At 31.4% G+C, this 22404-nt stretch overlaps 4 protein-coding genes across 4 annotated transcripts; 1 reads left to right on the top strand and 3 right to left on the bottom strand.

Moving 5' to 3' along the window:
• Positions 1-1743: 1743 nt before the first annotated feature.
• PGO_144310 (hypothetical protein, conserved) lies at positions 1744-6006 on the bottom strand (the record flags this gene model as incomplete). The annotated part of the gene is made up of 1 exon (XM_028690421.1): positions 1744-6006. One exon carries the CDS (start codon positions 6004-6006, stop codon positions 1744-1746), a length of 4263 nt encoding a protein of 1420 aa, XP_028546222.1.
• Positions 6007-8920: 2914 nt separating this feature from the next.
• On the top strand, positions 8921-12895 carry PGO_144320 (ubiquitin-activating enzyme E1; the record flags this gene model as incomplete). Its single annotated transcript, XM_028690422.1, has 3 exons — positions 8921-8944; positions 9248-12380; positions 12624-12895. 3 exons carry the CDS (start codon positions 8921-8923, stop codon positions 12893-12895), a joined length of 3429 nt encoding a protein of 1142 aa, XP_028546223.1.
• An 863-nt stretch (positions 12896-13758) lies between these two features.
• PGO_144330 (hypothetical protein, conserved) lies at positions 13759-15738 on the bottom strand (the record flags this gene model as incomplete). The annotated part of the gene is made up of 1 exon (XM_028690423.1): positions 13759-15738. The coding sequence occupies one exon, from the start codon at positions 15736-15738 to the stop codon at positions 13759-13761; it is 1980 nt and encodes a 659-aa protein (XP_028546224.1).
• Positions 15739-17365: 1627 nt separating this feature from the next.
• Positions 17366-20581, bottom strand: PGO_144340 (hypothetical protein, conserved; the record flags this gene model as incomplete). Its single annotated transcript, XM_028690424.1, has 2 exons — positions 17366-17653; positions 17963-20581. 2 exons carry the CDS (start codon positions 20579-20581, stop codon positions 17366-17368), a joined length of 2907 nt encoding a protein of 968 aa, XP_028546225.1.
• Positions 20582-22404: the final 1823 nt, after the last annotated feature.

Raw genomic sequence — 22404 nt, forward strand, 5'->3', positions numbered from 1 at the left:
AATCAGTTGTGTGTGTCTTGGTCGGTTTGCAGAGTGCCCTTTTTGTGTGTATGTATGCATGAGAGGTAGTTAGGGTGTCGTGGGGGTAAATGTTACTTTTGTCAAAAGTGTTTTTTTTCCAACTTTTTTGATCTTACTTCTTTTTCGCTCTTCTTTTTTGATCTCCTTTTTTGATCTCCTTTTTTGATCTCCTTTTTTGATCTCCTTTTTTGATCTCCTTTTTTGATCTTCTTTTTTGATCTTCTTTTTTTCTTCCTTCTTTTTTCCCCTTGTGAGAATTTGCCCGGATTGCAATTCTCCCGTTAACAACTCCTTGTTGTGTTGTTAACTTGGGGATAAGCATATATAATGCCAATTGGATACATTGGCCATTTCCTTAGCATAGTAAGTTAGCGGGTTTAAGTTTCAAGTCAGAAAAATTTTGCAGCCTCAAGTGACAGTTATAAATCATCTCTTCGCTAAAGAATTCGAGAGTTTTAGAATTTTCATTTTTTATTTGTAACTTTTTATTTTTTATTTTTTTTTTTTCATTTTTTATTTTTCATTTTTTTTTTTCATTTTTTTTTTTTTTTTTTTTTTTTTTTTTTTTTTTTTCATTTTTTTTATTATTTATTTATTTTTTTTTTTATGCTTAATTTTGGTAAAAAAAAAAAAAACAATAAAATATGAAGGGTAAAAGAAAATGGCAAGACATGACCATGTTCTCTGCCCTTTATTCTGCCCTTAATGCTGCTACTGCAACTGACTCTCTCTCAAAAAAGTCATATTGTCACTTTTTCTTTTGCGTTTAAAAATTGTTTTTGGTGACAATGGTGCAAACTGAATGTGATGACAGTGTGAATTACTAGGTAGCGTAAACGTGAGAGTGTCACAATTCACTTGCCCTTTTTTCTGCCTGACCATACAACTAAGTATTTATTACATACACACTCTTTTATAGAGCCTGCAAAGGCAAAGATTAGAGAAAACGTGGAAAAACCTTCTTTCTCCATCCACATGTGCAGCATAGAATGAGAAACTTCCTTCATATGAATTGAATACATTATATATAGAAACAATGGAGGAGGGAGGTAAGCCAACATGCCAAATTTAAGAAACATGTGGTTTTTTGTTTTACATAAAGAAAAGGTGAGGCATTGGAGTTATTTCACAAAGGAAGACAAACAATATAAGGTGATTGGAAAAGTAGGGACGAAGTTTTGTGCCGGAGAGGGGTTGGTGGTTCCATTTGGTACACATCTCTCATCCACATACACATCCCAATCCGATGTTGTAATTGACCGAAGTGTCGATTTGGAGACATGCGCTTGCTTTGTCTATAAAAAAGTTGTGTTCATAAAAAAAAAATTATAGAGTAATAAAAATTCAAAAAGTAGATAAAATTAGGTCAAAAAATTAGGCCACAAAATTAGGCCACAAAATTAGGCCACAAAATTAGGCCACAAAATTAGGCCATAAAATTAGGCCATAAAATTAGGTCAAAAAATTAGGTCAAAAAATTAGGTCAAAAAATTAGGTCAAAAAATTAGGTCAAAAAATTAGGTCAAAAAATTAGGTCAAAAAATTAGGTCAAAAAATTAGGTCAAAAAATTAGGTCAAAAAATTAGGTCAAAAAATTAGGTCAAAAAATTAGGTCAAAAAAATAGGTTGAACGTGAGTTGTAAACATTTGCAAGAACCATGCATAACCACATGGCTCACAAACAGATGTGCTTTTTTGGTACCAACTTCCATTCATCAAAACTTAGACATAATATTTAATTATGTCACTATTGCGTAGGGTAATCTTGAAAATGTTTACAAAATGTGTGCATTCATCATCATCATCGCTTTGGCTGAGCAATCCTTCTGTTTCCAACTTTTTTTTCACTTCATTCAAGAGGTAGCTATATCTTTCGTTCCACTTATTTTCTTCATTCAGTTTCTCGTCTTCTTTTATTTCAATAAGGCTATATTCTTTTTTTTGTTCTTCCTCCTCCATTTTTAGTAATTCTTGCATCTGATCAATTTTGTGTTTTGTGTAATGCATCTCATATGAATCGTTTTTTTTTTTTTTCTGTGGAATAGGTACACGGTCTGGCTTTGCCTCTGCTGGGTATGGCTTTGCCTCTGCTGAGTTTGGTTTTGCCCGTTCTGGATGAGTGCAAAGGTGCCGTTCGTCAGTGCTGGCTAAGCTAAAGGGATGGTCATCTATTTCTTCATCTAAATGTTCATGCAACAAGCCATTGTGGTTGTGCATGTCAAAGAAATGAAATAATTTTTTATCATTCGTCAGAATGGACAGTTGAGAAATTTGAAGCCTCTTTTGAAGAATATTATTAGACGTATTCAAAGGTAACATTAAAGAGAGTATCATAAGGGACTTAATTAAAAATGGATAATTGTGTGGATACACTAAATGGATTCTTTGTTTTGAAAAGATTGGAGATTCTAACAAAAATATTAAATTATCTAACTGATGCAGAAAATCCGAATTTATATTTAATAAGGTCAAATAGGAACAAATGTGATAAGCCAATTTATATTTCTGTAACCATAAAAGAAAAGAAATGGCAGATATGGGACTTTTCAACCATGCTATCAATATGAGGGAAAATAAAGAATAGTATTTTTTTAAAAAAAGAATGTTTCTTAAAAATTTAGTTTCATCTGATGTTAATAATATCCAATTTAACACTTGAATAAATTTTGTAACAAAAGATAGCTTTTCTTCACTAATTAAGGCATAAGATATATATGCAAAAAACTTCTTGTTATTCAAACATCGAGATATATGTTGCACAATGGTTTTTCCTTTATGTATTAGTAACTCTTCATCGTTCCTAAATAACATTATCAAATTATTACTTACGTGTTCATAAAAATGAAATTTATTATCAACCGTAGAGCACATAGCAGATAAAACTGTTAGTGATAGTAAGACAACTTGCTTGTCATTATTTTTTAAACATTTAAATACACAAGTAATTATTTCATCATAATCTTTTTTTATTTCCTCACTTTTGTATATTAGCATTTCGATAAGCCATTGTAGGCACATGATCACAGGGTACATATTTCTTTTTTCAAGATTATCGTGAAAGATTTCTTCATCTTCTTCATTCATTTCTTCACCTTCTTCATTTATTTCTCCATCTCTAACCTTCGATGTATGCCCAATCGCGAGTGTACTTGAAGCATTTTTTTCACCCACATTTGCAACAACATTTGCTGACCCAATTCCATACAATCCAGATGCGTGTGTTTTTTTCCCAGGTTCTACTTGTCGCACCTTCCTCTCTTCTTCTGTGTGAGTGTCGTTTGGGCATCCGAGATTTTCTGCTCGATTGGAAAGTCTATTTATGTAATAAGCTTCACTTTTACCAATATCTCTTAATAGAATTTTCTTTTCTTTCAATTCGTTCATAAGTGATTGATGTTTCTCGGGAAATTTCAATTTATCGTTCCCCTGTGGGTTCTTATTTCTCTGTTCCTCACTGGGAGCATACTCACTTGTCATTTTTCCGTCTTGTCGATTGTCAAACTTTGCTCCTTCCTGAACTTCTTTCTTTTGCACCTTCCTTTTCATCTCATCTGATAAGTTCCCATCCTTGTAGAACAACTTGTACGAGTCATGCCTGCACGAATTACTTTCTTCACCCATGTAACAGTTCGTGCATTCCCCTTTTTTGCCTGAAGTTGCATGTGTTTCTCTCTCTTCATCTCTACAACTGGGTTCTGTTTTTTTCGCCAAGTCCTCCTCTGCGAGTTCTTCCATATCTACTTCTTCATCCAGCACATATGCATCCGATTTATTTGCTTCATCTGATTTATTTGCTTCATCCGATGCATTCGATTCATCCGATTTATTTGCTTCATTCGATTCGTCCGATTTATTTGCTTCATTTGATTCATCCGATTTATTTGCTTCATTCGATTCGTCCGATTCGTCCGCCTCTCCCTTGTGCAATGCGCGCCCTTGTGCTGGAGGCACGGGTTTCAATTTGAACCCTTTGTGCAAAACCATCTCATTCACCGTTCTCAAATTGTGGAAATGATGCTTCCCAGGTTCTATCCTTGTCTTTCCAATATGATTGGTGTACTGTTTTGCTAATTTTTCCACCTGGAATGCTTGTTTTTTTTTTTGATTCATTTTGTGTGTAGTACCATTATTTTTCTTCCGTTCAGAAATGTACTCGGTCATTTTATTCACCTTGGTGTTAATAATTGTGCAAACAAGTTTTGTTATAAGATGTGCAGATTGCATGGAAGAGAATTTGATATAACTTATCAAAAGTTCGTTACATTTTCTAGCTGTATAATGAATATCAAAATGTACATCGGATGTAGAAGAAATAATTTTCTTCACCAATTCGGTTATAAAAAAATTATTTTTTTGACGTGTTTTGAATATGTTATAAAAATGGATATTTAAAATATGTATAAAATGATATATCCATAGAAGACATTTATGTTTAATGATTGTATTTTGATTGGTAGAAAATTCAAGAAAGATATGTGCAATATGCTTAAAAAATAACCTGACCTGATCATAATTTGATGTAATAATTTTATCTATATATAAATCAAGACATTGATTCACTTGTTTTTGTATATCATTATTCTGATCTGATAACATTAAAAAAAGATCTCTAATAAAAAAATGGAAATAATCAAATATATTAACAGTCGATATATTTTGAAAAAGAAATAACCACGAAATGATGACATACCTTGCATTAGAATTTTCTATACTTATTCTTTCTTTCAATATGTAAATTATTTTGTAAATATTAAATATGTTGTTATATGAACAAGTTAAATCTTTTAATAAATTATCAAGAAACATGGCACCACTTTTAACATTTGGACAAGTATCTGAAAATATTCGAAGCAGACAATCAAATATATCTTCTATATAATCGAATATCACACTTTTTGATATCTTACAAAGGTTATATAAACTTTCACATACATAATATCTAACCTTTGAATCAGGATCGTTAACACATGATATAATAAGTTTCAAAATTTCTGAAAAATAAAATTTAATTTGTGTATTCATACTGATGGAAATAAAGGCCAATGCTATGAGTCCTCCACATCTCTTTGCTGGATTTATACTTTGAATGAATTTTTCATCTAAAAGGTTTATTATATTGAGCACATTTTTATTTTGATATTTACTCGTGACATTTTCGATATGTATTTCATGTTCATGTAAAATGTTATTTAATGTTTTCTTTCTTTTTTTCTCCATTTTGTTCATTTCGATATGTGTTAATGTGATCATGTTTTTATCATACTTATTACTAAACGCATTCGATTTCATCAACAATGCATCTATGTCACAATTTTCTTTGCACTTATCAAGAAGAAGCTTCTTTATTATTTCTGAACCCATAATGAGTTTTTCTTCACTAGGTTGTTCTTTATACAAGTTATTATATCTATCTAGTTCTATATTCTTTTTTTCCTCTATCCGATTGTTCTGTTCTACATTGTTTGAATCGCAATTTATTTTCGTCTTATCACCATTTGGTTGGTTCTGTAATCCGTCTACAGTTGATCCTTTTGAGTTTTTTTGAGAAATTTTCATAAGACTCTTTTTCTCTGATTCGTCCACATGGGGTGTTGAATCCAATTGTGATCCACCATCGACATGAGCTTTGTTTTCCCTGTTTACTTCCTGATCGTCATAATACTTAAAGTATATTTCATTGTTCTTTATATCTCCATCGGGTTGAGAGTATGTTTTGTCAATCATATGAATATCTTTATGAATAAAATTGTTGAAGTCCTTTATAACCCCTACATCTTGTTCATACTCATTTAACATATAATCAACCAGCACTTGTTCATCCTCTTTTTCTTTCATTAACAAAATTTTTACCACCTCTGCAAGTTCTTGTGCGCCCTTTTTTCTCTTTTCATATGCTTTATCCGCTAGCAATTTCTGGATACTTAAATTTATGACATCATCATTGGCCTCGTTTTTTTCGAGACCTTTAATTAAGTTGAGAAACATGTTTGGGGTGGAAATGGAGACGCCTTCTTCGCCTTCTTCTTGGGCTGTTTCCAAATAATATTGCTGTTCTAATTCTAGGCTCACACGTATTTATATTCGTTATTCAAATTTCAACACATACATATATATATATATATATATTGTGCATGTAGGATTAAGCTCTTTATTCTCTTAAGATTAATTCCTTTTTTTTTTTTTTTTTTTTTTTTTTCCATGGAACTAGGCCAAACCGTGGAAATCTGTCATAGGCAGTTGCCCTTTTTTCTTTCTTCTTTCTTCTTCTTCTTTTTTTTTTTTTTTTTTTTTTTTCCTTTGGTAGTCTACTGTATTAATGGATTATTCTAAATTGATGAATGTGCTACTTCTCACAATGCTATGCAGTATGCATATATGTATAGAACAGTGGTAAATGAATTTAAGTTAAAAGAAAAAAAAAAAAAAAAAAAAAAAAAAAAAAAAAAAAATGTTATAAAAAAAAAAAAAAAAAAAAAAAAAAAAAAAAAAAAAAAAAAAAACAAATAAAAAAAAAAAAAAAAACAAAAAAATTAAGAATAAAAAATAAATAAAAAAAAAAAAAAAAAAAAAAAAAAAAAAAAAACTAAAAATGGAAAATATTGAAGGAAAAATTAAAGAAAAAGTGACATATATATATATATATATAAAAAAGGGGCTAAATACCTACACAAAGTTTGATACGCATGATTAACATAAACTTTAAGTTATTAAAAGAAAAAAATGGCCGATTTAAAAAAATGAGCGAAACTTTATAAAAAAAAAAAAACATAAAATAACACCATACATATTTTGTTCTTCCAAAACTTTGGGCTTCTAAAAATTTTTCGGAATTGCTTACCAATGTGGAAGTGGGTTTATAACTTTTGCATTCTTAATTTGAGGAAATCACGCTAGGGTCTTTAAATGTGTGGATTCGTAAATGTTGCAAGTATGTTATATGCATGTGCATATAAGAAATGTACATGCATATATATACATATATATATATATATATATATATATATATATATACACGCACATGTATGTAAGAATATATGCCATCACAAAATCAGGCTTGACATTTGGTAAGCTCTCAAACCAAGTTCTCGTTTCGGGGAAATGGTGCATATAACCCTTAGAACATATAAAAACATTCACGCCAATCAGTGATAAATAAAACAATACTTTGGTGGGGGCTACACTGTGAGGCGAGAGACTACAGAGAAGGGAGAGGTGAACTTCCTGATTGCAAAAGACAAAAACGTGCAAAATGAAAGATTAACTTTGAAATGCTGACAATTAGAAAAACCCAAAAAAGAGAAAAAAAAAGAAAAAAAAAAAGAGAAAAAAAAAAGAGAAAAAAAAAAAAGCTAAGGACGTCCAAGATCTACCAGAAGTGGTGAATGTTAAATCTGGAAAATGTGGTGGGCACCACCCATTTCTTCTTCTGTATGTATATCTTTTGTTAAGCCAAGCTGCACATGTGTTCGGTGATTTCTGGCCTCGTTGTTATGGGCTTTTGAGCCTGAGCATACAATGTGTGTATCTACATATGCACATTATGTATACATATTCATGAATGTAGATGTGCATATAAGATAGATATATGCACTTTCTTATAAACATTCACAGGCGCGTACCAAGAATGAGTGTAATAGGTAGGGCACCAGATGTGCTGCTGGAGATGCATTTTGTGTAATGATTTGCAAGGTACTGTTGTGTTTATTTTTCACGCACTGTAAATATGTACGCTGGGTTTATTTTTCAATCATAATAATCTGCTCGTTCTATTTTGCGTGTATTTTTAACCCTTCTTTTTCGTTTTCTTATTTTTGCTGCATTTAAATTGTGTACATTTTGAGGCGGCAAGTTCAAAAAAAAAAAAAAAAAAAAAACATATGACCTTTTTTTTTTTTTTTTTTTTGTGTGCCATGAAATTTTTAAACTTCTAAACGGCTGAAGATATTCAGGAAATATTTGTTAAAAAATTAGGAACATTCAGTGATTGCATTTATTTTGGTTAAAATTTTTACTTCTCCATTTTGTGTGGAATGCTAACATATGCATTTGAACTTTTCAACACTGCAGCAACAGTGATTATTTTTTCCAAAATTCAGGATATCATACTATGTGAGCCAAGTTTTTGACCAAAAAAACAAAGCAAAGAAGAGCAAGCAAAGAAGAGCAAACCAAGAAGAGCAAACAAAGCAGAACAAAACAAAACAAAACAAAATTAACTACAATCAAAAACCAAAAGAATCAAATATCGAAGAACTAAGAGACTTCCCGTGGTAGTGTGCATGGAAAAAAAAAAAAAAAAAAAAAAAAAAAAAAAAAACTAGTTGCATAAACAATTTCACACTGTATGTTTTCTTTTAATACTCAAGTGAGGAAGAAGCAAAATTAAGCATACAAGTTCAAACAGAAGTATTTATATATATATATATTATCCGCATGTTCATATGTTTTTTACGAGTATTTAGAAAAACACATTTTTCATACGTTACCAAGCCAGAGATTCAGTATGGTTTCCATATAGCGAGAAGAGAACATACAATTCCCACCCCAAAAAAAAAAAAAAAAAAAAAAATTTTATCATTAGAAGAAAATTTTTACTGAGATACAGATATTTAGAATACACATCCCTTGTTGAAGACGCATTTTGTTTTTTTTTTTTATTCTATTTTTTTTTTTTTTTTTTTTTTTTTTTTTTTTTTTTTTTTGGGGGTTGGAGAAAGACCAAGACTAATTCACAACCGTGTACCATTTCACCTGATCGTTACCCCAGGTTGCTCATACGTCTTTAACTTCCATTGATTGTCGAGTATTTCCCCAGACTCCTACGCATTTTTCTCTACCCACCAAGCTAGGACATTCAAAATTTCCAGAAAACTTGAACCCTATCAGCAAACCCTTTATTATGCAAAACAAGAACCCTCCTCTGGTAAGCAAAAAAAAAAAAAAAAAAAAAAAGAAAGAAGTAAATAAGTAAATAGGCAAATAAGTAAATAAGTAAATAGGCAAATAAGTAAATAAGTAAATAGGCAAATAAGTAAATAAGTAAATAAGTAAATAAATTAAAAAATAACAAAATTGCAATTTTTGTGTGTGTTCAAAGGAATGGGGTGCGCCTCCCGACAAGAGGAACTTCCCATTTGAACTTCTTCCCATTTTTGTTGTGACAAAATGGTTATTGAACGATGCTAATGATGGCGCGCCCTTGCTCTTGCCCACATTTTATTTTTAGAAAAAGCAGCGAACAGAAGAATCCTTTAACCTTGAGGAGATGGAAGGAAAAAGAGAGAATTTTGAAAGTAGCCTAAATTGTGTAGATAAAAAGGATGATAACAAGATAGATGCAGATTTGTATTCAAGACAGCTAGGAACATACGGGTTCGAGTTAATGAATAAGCTGATAGAATTAAATATATTAATAATTAATGTGAAGAGTGTTGGATTAGAATGTGCAAAGAATTTGATTTTGTCAGGACCTAAATCCGTTTGTATATATGATAATGATATATGTGAAGTAGGAGATATTGGTGTAAATTTTTATATTAATGAAGAAGATGTGGTGAATAAAATTCCTCGTAGTGATGCAGTACTACAAAAGTTACAAGAACTAAATAATTATGTACATATATATAATTATAAAGGAAATATAAATAAAGAATTTCTGGAATCATTTGATGTTGTGGTATGTTGTGACATGAGTAATACAGATATAGTGAAGGTTAACAATTTAGTTAGAAGTGTAGAGGAACCCAAAAAAATCGCATTCTTATGTTGCAATATTTATGGTTTGTGTGGTTACATCTTTGTAGATTTTAATAAAGGTTTTATTTGTTATGATAAAGATGGAGAAAACGAAAAATCATGCAATATTAGTAAAATAAGTAAAGCAAGTGAAGGAGTAGTTTCATTTGATTTTGATAAAAGTGTACCTTTTCAAAATGGAGATTATGTTAAGTTTACAAATGTAGAAGGAATGACAGAAATTAATCATAAAATTTTTAAAATAAAAAATTTAAAAAAATATACATTTACCATTGGAGATACATCTCAGTTTAGTGATTATATAAAAGGAGGACAATGTACACATGTGAAGACACATATAAAAATGGATTTTCAGCCATATGAATATGTGAAGAAGAACCCAATTGCATCTGTTGATGATAAAGTGGAATCAGATACCCAAATGGAGAAGGAAAATTGCTATAATGGAATCTCAGATAGCCAAACAGTTTATGAAAAATTGCATAAACCAAGTTCTTTTCTAATATCAGATTATTCCAAATTGGACATGAGCAATCAATTACATTATGCAATTCAAGCATTGAAAATATTCCAAGTGGAAAATGGAAATGTATTACCTGAAAATGACGAGAAGGAGGCATTTGAAAAAATTTACAAAATTGCAACACAACTGAATGAAGAAGATAAACAAGCAAAAAAAAGCTATGCCATTGAGGAAGTAAAAAAAGACATTGTTTTAAAAGTAGCTAAATATTGTAGATCTCATTTGGCTCCAGTTGCATCATTTTTTGGAGGTTTGCTGGCACAAGAAGTTATCAAATTTACAGGGAAATACATGCCCATATATCAGTTGCTGTACATGGATTTTTTCGAATGTCTCTCGTTAAATGAAGAGGGGAATGGCAATCAGTACAACTGTGATGGTGAGAAAACTTCAAACAAAACTTCAAACGAGGAAGATATAAAAAAAATGAACTGCAAAAATGATAACGTAATTACAGTTTTTGGAAGATCCTTTCAGAAGAAGCTGAACGAGTTGAATGTGTTTCTTGTAGGATCAGGTGCACTCGGATGTGAATATGCCAAATTATTTTCCCTTTTGGACATGTGTGAATCGAATGCACATGGTAAATTAACGATTACAGATAATGACAGTATAGAAGTTTCTAACTTGAATCGTCAATTTTTGTTTAGAAGAGAAAATGTAGGGAAATCAAAATCTCTAGTTGCATCTGAGATTATAAAAAGAAAAAATAAAAACATGAATGTACAATCCTTAGAAACAAAAGTAGGACTAGAAAATGAACACATATTTGATGACAATTTCTGGAATAAGCAGAACGTAATAGTTAATGCATTAGATAATATCCAAGCAAGACAATATGTAGACAACAAATGTGTATGGTTTTGTAAACCACTGTTCGAGTCTGGAACATTAGGCACGAAAGGTAATGTACAAATTATTATCCCTTTTTTGACACAATCATACAACGACAGTTATGATCCACCTGAAGATTCGATCCCATTATGCACACTGAAACATTTTCCATATGACATTGTGCATACAATAGAATATGCGAGAGATATATTTCAAGGATTATTTTATAACACTCCAGTTAGTATAGAACAATTTTTAAATGATAAAAATGAATATGTAAAAAAAATAGAAGAAGAAGGAAATAATGCATCTTTATTAGAAACTCTTCAAAATGTTTTGAACATATTGAAAGAAGTTTCAGAAGAATGTAATTTTAAATTTTGTATAAAAAAAGCAGTAGATCTTTTTTACACAAATTTCGTTAATCAAATTAATCAGTTGTTATATTCATTTCCTCGTGATTATAAATTATCAAGTGGTGAATTTTTTTGGGTGGGACAAAAAAAATTTCCTCAAGTCATTGATTTTGACATAAATAATGAATATGTAAAAGAATTTCTATTTTGTACATCTAATTTGTTTGCACAAGTGTATAACATTCCCATGTGTTCTGATTTAAATTATATCTTAGATGTGGCTAGCCAAATTGAGGTGAAACCATTTGAACCGAAAAAAGTTAAAGTAAATATGGATGAAAAAAATCTAAATAATATTTCCATATCCTTTGTAGATGATGAAAAAATGATAGAAGACTTTTGTAAAGAATTGCTAAAAATAAATACTGATAATATTAAAGTTACACCAATCGAATTTGATAAAGATGAAAAAAGTAGTATTCATGTGAATTTTATTTACGCTTTTGCAAATCTTAGAGCTATCAATTATAAAATCGATACTTGTGATAAGTTGAAAGCAAAAATTGTCGCAGGGAAAATTATTCCTGCATTAGCTACTACTACATCTATCATTACAGGTTTGGTAGGTATCGAGTTATTAAAGTATGTGAATTATAGTAATTACATTCAAAAATATGTCAAGTCATCACAGAATGAAAGAAAACAAATGAAAGACATTTTGTCCTATTTTAAAAATGCATTTATCAATTCAGCTCTTCCTATGTTTCTCTTCTCCGAACCAATGCCACCTATCAAAATATGCGACAAGGAATATGATGAGCTTATGAAGGGACCCATAAAAGCTATACCCAATGGATTTACATCATGGGACAAGATTGAAATTTCCATAAGTATGTCAGACAGTGAGAACAAACGGAGATGTGGTGGGATTAGTGAAGTGCTTGAGGTTCACACATCCCTAGTGCAATCTGTCTTTACAAGGAAAAACTGCCCCGATTCGTTTGTCGACCCACAAAATTTATTCGCGTTGCAACATCAAAACGTTGCAGACGTCCTCGCGTCTGTGCATTCGTTTTTTCACTCGTTTGTTCATTCGTTCATAAATTTTTACCGCACCCACTTTACTCCTGCAGAAAATGGAACCATCAAGAATCTAATAGACTACCTAAACGAACAGTTTTCCATTGAAGTTAATTTGATATCCGTTGGAAACGCGTGCTTGTACAACTGTTATCTGCCAGTACACAATAAGGAGAGACTTAACAAACCCATTCATGAACTTTACATGCAAATCACAAAACAAACATTACTTGGTGACAAGAACTATATTGTGGTAGAGGCAAGTTGTAGTAATCAAGATATGGTAGATGTGCTCATACCCTCTATAAAATTCATATATAAATGAGAGTGTGAGTAGAAAGGGGGCGAGGCGTTTTTGCTTTTACATGGATTAGCAGAAACGGTGCCTACAAATGGTGCCTACAAACGGTGCTTACAAACGGTGCTTACCAACGCTGCTTACACACGACTGAGATAGGCCATTATATGCAACACGCAAAAGGATTAATACATGCAAATACATATGTATATAGTTGCGGTTCCGTGGATATTGACATTCATAGAAGGAGCCCTTCTATGGTTTTTTTTTTTTTTTTTTTTTTTATGATCCCCAGCCTCGAAGCCCTTGTGGTTCAAGCTTTAGACGCACATCCGTATGTTGAGTATAGCATAACATGCATTGCCCCTTTCTCCCCAGTGAAGAAGGTATGACAAACAGTGTCTCAATCAGTAGTAACCAAATTTTCAGTGTTTCACTGCTTAGGAGAGACTTTTTTTTTTTTTTTTCCTTTTTTACTAAGCCTTGTATGGTGCAAAACCAGCACATGTATACTGTGCACTTATTGGCAATATGTTCACGTGCTACACTGAGAAAACAAGTGAACTTAAAATGTGTTTCACAGAATGGTTTCCAAAAAAAAAAAAAAAACTACATTAAAAAATGAAGTAAAAAAATAAACAAAAACGGAAAAGAAAATCGAAGGCAATATGGTGCGTTTGTTCAGCACCCCTCCACCCAACCCCTTTTTTTTTTTCGCTAAAGTTTCACGCACCACTTGTGTTCATACAAAGTTTAGACATATAAAAGGAAGTTATAAAATGTTACTTTTGCTTTTCCTTGGCAAAGTATGCAAGTGAATCTTGCCACAGCTGAACTAATTATGGATTGTTCCAAGGTATAATATGGGCTGAACTGTGTCATGGGTCGAACTACAACTTGTGCTTGAAGTGTACCAACTTGAACTCCTTGTTAGTGCCTAGAGAGCTGTATATGCCAAGTAAAGTTTTTATATTTCCAAAGCCTGCGCTTTCCATCATGATGTCTAATATAAAATCAATTGTGTTGTTTATAACTGTGTTGCAGTAGAGGTCTATATCATTTTGAGGGGATGATAATTCCTCTTTGGTTGTTGTCTCCTTATCATTAGAATCTTCCTTTATCGTGGTTCCTCTTAGGTCAGGCAAGTCCTGTGAAGTATGTTCGTTCATAGGTCGTGAAACCTCACCACTAGATTCGCAATTTATAAGCTTGCTCTGCATACTGGTAAAATGATACAAGTTTGTATGGGGAGATATTATATCATCGTATAGACTGTTCTTGGGCATGTTGATGTTTTTCTTTAATACATAAAAATTGTGATGTATAGTTTTGTTTTTCTGGATATAATTATAGATGAACTTTTTCAGGTTACTAATGTAATTAATTACTTGATTTTTCCTGTTCTTTCCAATGCGGACCTTTTCCCTTGCCGTTCGTGTATCTTCTGTCTCTTTGTTGCCACTAGTTTTGTCAGACAGATTCGGTTCTACTGGGGTGACCTCCACCTCGTCTGTCTCCACCTGGTTCCCTCCTAATGCATTGTTTCCCTTGGACGTTTCCCTCTGCTCGTCAAAAATGAGAAAACCATTCCGAGAAAACAAATGAAGTAACTCATCGTTTGCAAAGCTCATTTTGCTAAAAACGAGGCGATAAGTTTGTTTTAGGATTTTCTTCTTGTCTGCCATTTCGGGGTTGTGAATTTTCAACAAATGAAAAAATCGGAGCCATAAAATGTCAGAGTCACATTGATGTTTCCTAACTAATTTGTCCTTCTCAAAAATTTGTATGTATTCTTTTGAAATATTCTTACGGAATCTTTTTCCACCCCTTGAAGTAAATTTGGACTTGTAAATATATTTATATAATAGTTCATTTTCATCCTTATAATTAGCAGCCTTAAATATTTTCACAAGAACATTTGGTACATCTTGTGGTTTTAAAGCTAAATAAAAATATATTAATTTCGCTTTTAATTTATCAGAAAGTTGTTTAAATATATCATAATTAATCAAATTATATTTTGGATCATATATTTTTGATATATGATCAATTTTTAAAAAGTCAGCCACATATCTCTTTCGTACTTCTACAGGGATACATAATTTTATACTTCTTAAATATTTTATTAAAAATATTCTCAGCACTTTTAATCCTAATACACAATAGATTTTAAATTTATTATGTTTTATAACATCGTCAGTTATATTTAATGTATGTTTCGTGCTTGCAAATGGGTTATTTTCATGATCGTACGTGTACAAATTTGTGAATATTTTATTTAAGTTTACACACACATCTTTAAATAGTAGGTGTGGGGATACTTCTAAAAAATTCCCCAGTCTTACCATAATTTCATTGCACTCCTCATCGAAGTTAAATGTCAGGTGTTTCATCAGTTCAGTAGAGCTCGAGATTATTTCTTCCTTTTCTTTGTCATCTTTCATATCGTTCACATTAGTATTATGGGGGGTGACCACTTTACTTGCATTGCATCGTGAGATAAGTTTTTTGGAATGTCTCCTTCTATCATTGTCGTCCCGATTTTCCTGAACTGCTCTTTTTACTCGTTCTACCTCTCTACACCCTAACCTCCTAATAGCAAACTTACTTCTCATGAAGGTTAACACATATTTTGTTTTTTCTCTCTTGTTTCGTTCATTAAAAGGAGAGATAAAAAACATGCCATTTTTACACCTTGTTTTATGCATTTTGGAAAAATCTGACAATCCTTTTCTTTTCATGCATTTGTCTAAGGTGCGGGGGACATGGAACTTGGCTGTCACACATTCGTTCATTTTGATGACATGTGAAATTAAAATGAATAGGAAAAATATGTATCTTCCTTTTTTCTTTCCATTATTCATTAACATTTTTTGTTGGTTCCCTCAAGAAAGGCGGAGGGAGAGAAGGGTAGGGGTAGTCCTCTCGATGCATAACAGCGGTGCTTATTTCGTATATACATATACATATATATGTGTTTTTATATATATATATATATACGTACGAGTGTGCAGCGGAAGTGTGAAATAAGATGACCTTTTCTTTCTTTTTTTTTTTTTTTTTTTTTTTTTTTCCTTTATTATTTTATTTATTTGGTTCGTTTCATTCACACAGGTTCATGCTAAAAAAAATTTTATGCATAATATTGATGTTTCATCTTTTTACGTTAATAATTATACACTTTGTCAAATTAATTCATTTTTTTCTTTTTTTGAACTTCTATCAATGTGTATACTTGCTTTTCATTCCCCAAGACGTTGAACGACAATTCTACTTACAGTGTTTATCTCTCTCTTAGTACATATTGCTTTAAATGAGATATATGGTAATTTTTTCATTTTTCTCTTTTTGTTTGCGCCTTTTTTCCTGAAAAATGTTCACATAACAAAAGTACATGAACTGTTCAGGTAATTTTGCTTAGGCAGCACTAAAAAAAATAAAAAAAATAATAAAAAAAAAGGGGGTCACAGGTGGAAAAAAATAAACAAAACAAATTGGGATAGATCCAGGATTAAATAGATCCATACGGTATGTCGTAAAAGTGTGAACCTTTTATTTTTTTTCCTATTTCAGATTGATAATACCGTATAAAACGTGTAAGGTGTAACAGGATTAACTGAAAAGGGGATCATTTCGAATGTACATATATGTATATATATATATATATATATATATATATATTGTTTTTTTTTCCTTTTCTGTATTGTTTTTGCCTGACTCGGCAATAATTTTGATTTTAGCTAGCTCGCATGCCGCAATGCTAAAAGTATTTTAAAGGTAGAGTGAAATAAGCAGTGTTAATGTTAAAGATAAATTATTCCCCTTCAGCAATTCTTTTTTTTTTTTATCATTATTAACAATAATAGCAGTACTAACAATATTTGTTACGCTAACAATATTTGCTATGCTAACAATATTTGCTATGCTAACAATATTTGCTATGCTAACAATATTTGCTATGCTAACAATATTTGCTATGCTAACAATATTTGCTATGCTAACAATATTTGCTATGCTAACAATATTTGCTATGCTAACAATAATAGCAATATCATTTTATTTACACTTGAGATGAGTAAAGTTGTACTAAGCTAATCACTAAAAAAAAAAAAAAAAATGTGCTGACCTTTTTAAAACCTTTTTCAAAAGTGCAAGGTTAAAATATACAAAGCTTATTTGACACCAAATCATAGTCATAACATTATACATATATTTGCAAATATTACAGACTGATAAAAAAGACAAAAAAAAAAAAAATGTAGAATCTGGTCTCTTCACAATTGGTCATCATATTGCCGTGTCACACAGAAATGTGTAAATATTTAGAGTGTACCTTTTTGTGCAGTTCGTGAGAAGTCACAAGGAATAAATTTAAAGATTTAAAAAAACAGCACAATTCTGTTCATTACAATGATACAGCAAATATACACAAAATAAAAATAAATAAAATAAAAATATAGGATCTTCTCTCCCAATCCCTACTCTCTATCTATTGAGCTAATTTTGAAAACTCAAATTTTCACTAAACCTCTCTAATTCCCTGAGCTTGTCGTCCTCTGTAGAAAATGAATATAAATTTTTTTTTCGACCTGTCCAACTAAGTAGGGTTAATTGTCTTCCCTTTGAATCTCTTAATGACATCATTTTATTCCATTCTAATTTGGACTTGTTTAAAAAAACCTGATTTCTAATAAAAACATAAACTCCCTTCCAGTCGCTTCTTGAACTAAGCATCTGTTCAAACTGTTCGTACAGGGTTAAAGTCTTTTTGTTGATACCCAATTCCTAGGGGAGGGGAGGGGGAGTGGTGGTGGTTCAAAGAAATGGAGAGTCATGGAGTGGGGATATAACAGAAATTGGGAAGAAATGAACTACACAGTTTCACAACTGCTAAAGGTTAACTCTTCCCTCGTGGATTGTTACACGTAGCTACAGCACCAGCAAGCACATGAGACGGAAAAAAAAAAAAAAAAAAAAAAAAAAAAGATCGAACGAAAGAACAGACAAGCGAACAAACGAACAAACGATCACAATGCGACGTACAAAGACGCTCTTTGCGAAAGGGTTACTTCTACATCTCTCTCATCTTCATACCTTTGAGAAACTGAAGTGTGGAATTTTTGTTATAATTGTAGCGTTTTTTACAAATGGTACAACATTGAAAAAGTGGGCCTTATGAAAAGAAATATCCAAAGGAAATTCCAAGTTGTACTTTTGGTCTTCTGAGGTAGATATCGATATGGTATCCACATCGGGTGCCGTTATATTTTGTTTGCTTTCCATCACGGATTTTCGAGGGGACTCATTTTGATGAATCCCATTTTGATGAATCCCATTTTGATGAATTCCATTTTGATGAATTCCATTTTGATGAATTCCATTTTGGTGAGTCCCACATTGAGACTTTGTTCGATCTCCCTTTGGTGCCTTTTGAATTCTAAGCAATGCATCCATGTCCCGCACATGATTCATTTCCTGCGATTCATCAACATGACTTATTTCTGGATGATCATCCTTCATTTCCTCCTCATGCATATCCACGTGGTCATCAAGCACATGATCTCGTAACACTCCTTCCAGAAAAGAATTTCTTTTTAAGTAATTTTCATTTGAAAACGAAAGATTTTCATCTTGCTCGTGTGAAGAACTACCAACAGATGCAGAGTTTCTATTTTTCTTTATTTTTTTAAAAGTGTCTTTGTGGTATAGTGCACATCTGACTAAATTCTTTTTACACTGGGCAATCATAATACTTCGATTATCGGTTCCGATTAACTGTGTGTGATAATTGTTAGCATTATTCATATTGTCTAAAATGTATTGATATATGTTCTCAAATTCTTGTTGATCATATATTTTCAAATTCATGAAGGGTAGAATTTCTTTATGGCTATAAATTGGCATATTTAAAAAAAAAAATAATAATTCAAAAATTATACTACCATTGGAACAGAATGGGTCCCAAATTAGGTTAACCCTTTTTCTATTCCTTATGCATTTATGTATGGCTAGCGAATATATGCAACTAGCTGAATCGTAGCAGTCGTCGCTTAAAAAAAAATTATTGTTAAGATGATTCATTCTTTTTATTTCCATGTCCTGCAGACGATTCAGAATGTATTCACTGTTATTGTTGCGTCCACTGATATAGTCATTACCACTTTCACTAATTGGTCTTTTAAAAAAAATGGGTTCGTCTTCTCCTGCTACAGTATGACATTTCACCAACTCATCCTTTGCCATATCGTGATTTATTGCCACGATAGACTTACGCTTCTGCGTGTGGTATTCTTCCTTTAATTTTTCATTTAGAAATGAGTCCTTCCCTATGCTTGGGTCAGTTTCACAAATATCACCCCTTTTGCTATGATTCATATGATTGCACATTTTGGATTCATTTGTATCTAGATTTATGTGCCGTTTGGATGTCCATTTCTTCCCCTCCACTGTGTAAATTGAGTTAATCCTTTTTTTCTCTACTTTGTTCCCCATTGAGTGAATCGAATTAATCGATTTTTCTTCTGCTTTGAACAAAGTGCATGTTTCTGGTGATGAAGAAGGTTCCCCTGGTTTGCAAAGATTCAAAGGTGGAGATGGCCCTCTGCTAATCCCTTTTGTGTTTTGGAAATATTTGTAGTTGTAATAATTGGTCTTTTCCCCGTTTATGCAGTTTCTTCCCACATTGATGTAGTCCACCCCCGTAATATCGTTTTGGTATTTTAATTGAATTTTTTTTTTTTCTTCAGAAACAGACCACATGGGAACATTCGTAGTCACAATGTTTCTTATCTGTTCATCATTGATAGAATAATCATTTCTGAATAGAGAATAGAAATTTAAATTTTCATATTTGTCTGCATTTGCTACATTACTTAGCTGGTCTATATATTCATATTCATAAAATCGAGGGGATAATTTACCAGTAAATTTTAGATCCACATTACACAAATTATTTTCAATATGAACTGCTAATAAATTCCAAATATTTTTTTTTATTCCTCCATCATTTTGATCTTCTATATTGGCATTGATTTCGTTTCTACTTTCACTTTGTGGGTGTATAATCATATCCACTGTGTTAATTGTATTCACTTTGTCTTTCCCATATGAAGAATAACCTAGATCATATTGTTCAGACAGAGTCGTGTTATTTGTGTGAGATATAAAAGGAGAAGAGGAGATATTAGTCGGCGTTCTAATGTCACATTGATACACACGAATATACTCATTTAACTCCTCATTAATGACATTTCTAATACTTAGAGTATCAAACAATTTGGATTTTAATGCAGTAATTTTTAATGGGATGCCCTTCAAATAATTTGGGTAAATGTAAGTATCCCAAGGTACGTTTTTAATAATATGTCTTAAGCATGTCAAAGATGTACAAGTTGTGTTTTTTGCTACATTGAGCCATATACTTTCTATATATCCACATTTTAACGATAATAAATAAATGAAGGATGGTGAACATTTGATTTGTACCCCACCATTTGATTTGCTTAATCGAATTAAATGTTTTACTTTTTTTTTATTATTCTTTTCTTCAGAATTGTTGCAATTTTCTGTTTCATATTTTATTATTTCCTTTACGTATACTTGTTTTATATCTTTTATTAATGTCGATTCTCCACCTTTTCTCACAGATATGAAAAAGTTATACTTACTTAGGAACCTCCTTTGCAAATGAAGCGTAAGCATTGCCCCTTTCATTTTTTTTTTTTTTTTTACGAAGGTGGGAGGGAGATATATATATACCTGGCCCCAAAAAAGTTGATCTTTACTCTCCCATCTGTTAGTTGCATCGTTTTGTCACACTTTTTAGCATTTGATTTTTTCTTACCTTTCTTGTAGCCACATCCATTTTGGAGCATTTCCGTCATTCTTCTTTGATCGTTTTTTTTTTTTTTTTTTTTTTTCATTTTTCGACCCGTTTTTTCGTCATGTTTTTTTGCCGCTTTGTTATTGCTGAGTTTTTTTTTTTTTTTTTTTTTTTTTTTTGAAATTTCCGAGTCCCCTTTGCCAAATACCTTGCTATGCCACTTCTCTCTGTGATGAAAACATGTGAAATTCGTTCACGTTAAAAGGTACAGAAAAAAATGGCCGTCCCACAAAGTATGGTTACAACATCAGGGAATAGAAATGACGAATGGGGGGAGATCTACATTTTTCACAGTACCAGGTTTTTCTTACACTTCACGGATTTGGCAAAAACGATGGAAAAGAATAGGTTACATACAATCCAATAGCAAGTGTTAATCAGATAACAAGCGGAATGATTTTTTTTTTTTTTTAAAACTACGAGGTGTTAATTAAGCATTCTGCACAACCTTAATCCATTGCAAACAATATGCCATTTCCAGTGGCAGTGGGAAGTTGTGATCCTTCAAATAATTTGCACACACAGAGACACATACCAAAAAAAAAAAAAAGGTCTTATTTATTACCTGACCTGTTCATAATACATGTACAATTTTTTCATTTATATCAAATTTATTAATCTCATTTTGTGATGGAATTATTTGAAGAAATTGAAAAGATTACTGAATGGGTGGTAAATAAAAAAAAAAAAAAAAAAAAAAAAAAAAAACAGTAAGGCGAGTATTTGAAGAGTGGCTCTTTTGTGAAAGAATATATCATCTTATCTCAAATTTGAGGATTGATAAAATTGAGGTCTCGTGTGGGATATGACCTTTCCAAACATAAGGAAACATTTATAAAAGTGTGAAAAAAATTATAGCATTTCATCCTAACATGCTGTCTATGTATACACACAAGCAACTCTTATATTCTTCAGTTTGTATCAATAGATAGGTGGGTTGCTTAAATTTCACGATATACCATATGTAGAGTTGGTAGTTGCACAATTTTTTTTTTATTTTTCCTTTACAGTATATATATACCCAGTTATGTGATGATTTTTTATGCACGTTCATAAAAAAAAAAAAAGAGAAAGACTCGGTAACAATGGTGAAATGTTAAGTTCTCCCGCGCTGGTCATTACGCACTCGTTACAGTATATTGAAAGCCATATATATATATATATATATATATATATATATATATATATATATATATACATATACATATATTAACCATTCTTTCGTTTGTAGCGTTGGTTTGAGTTCCATTACTATCTTCTCCCTTGTGTAAATCCTTTAACTCTTTTTTATTTAATTATTTTTATTTAATTTTCTTTTTTTTTTTTTTTCCATTTTTTAAGCTCAAGGAGTACGCACCTTGGTTAGTAATATCATTATTAGCCATTCTTGTGCGAATTTTAAGAGAAGTTTATGTGTAGAAATGCCTACACCTAAAAAGAGAAAAATAATATACTAACTGGTAAGGCAAGGTGTATATGTGGGGAGAGCAATTGCCACTAGCTGTTCCTTTTCTTATTATTTTTTTTAACTTTATCTATATAATCTTTACAGGTTTCAATTTATTTTTATTTCATTTCATTTTTTTTTTTTTTTTTTTCACTTTATTATGTGAATTTTAAAAAAAAACAGTCCTCCCCCCCCCCCCCCCCAATA

Source organism: Plasmodium gonderi (assembly GCF_002157705.1).
Source record: "Plasmodium gonderi DNA, contig: Chr14, whole genome shotgun sequence".
NCBI classification, from domain to species: domain Eukaryota; phylum Apicomplexa; class Aconoidasida; order Haemosporida; family Plasmodiidae; genus Plasmodium; species Plasmodium gonderi.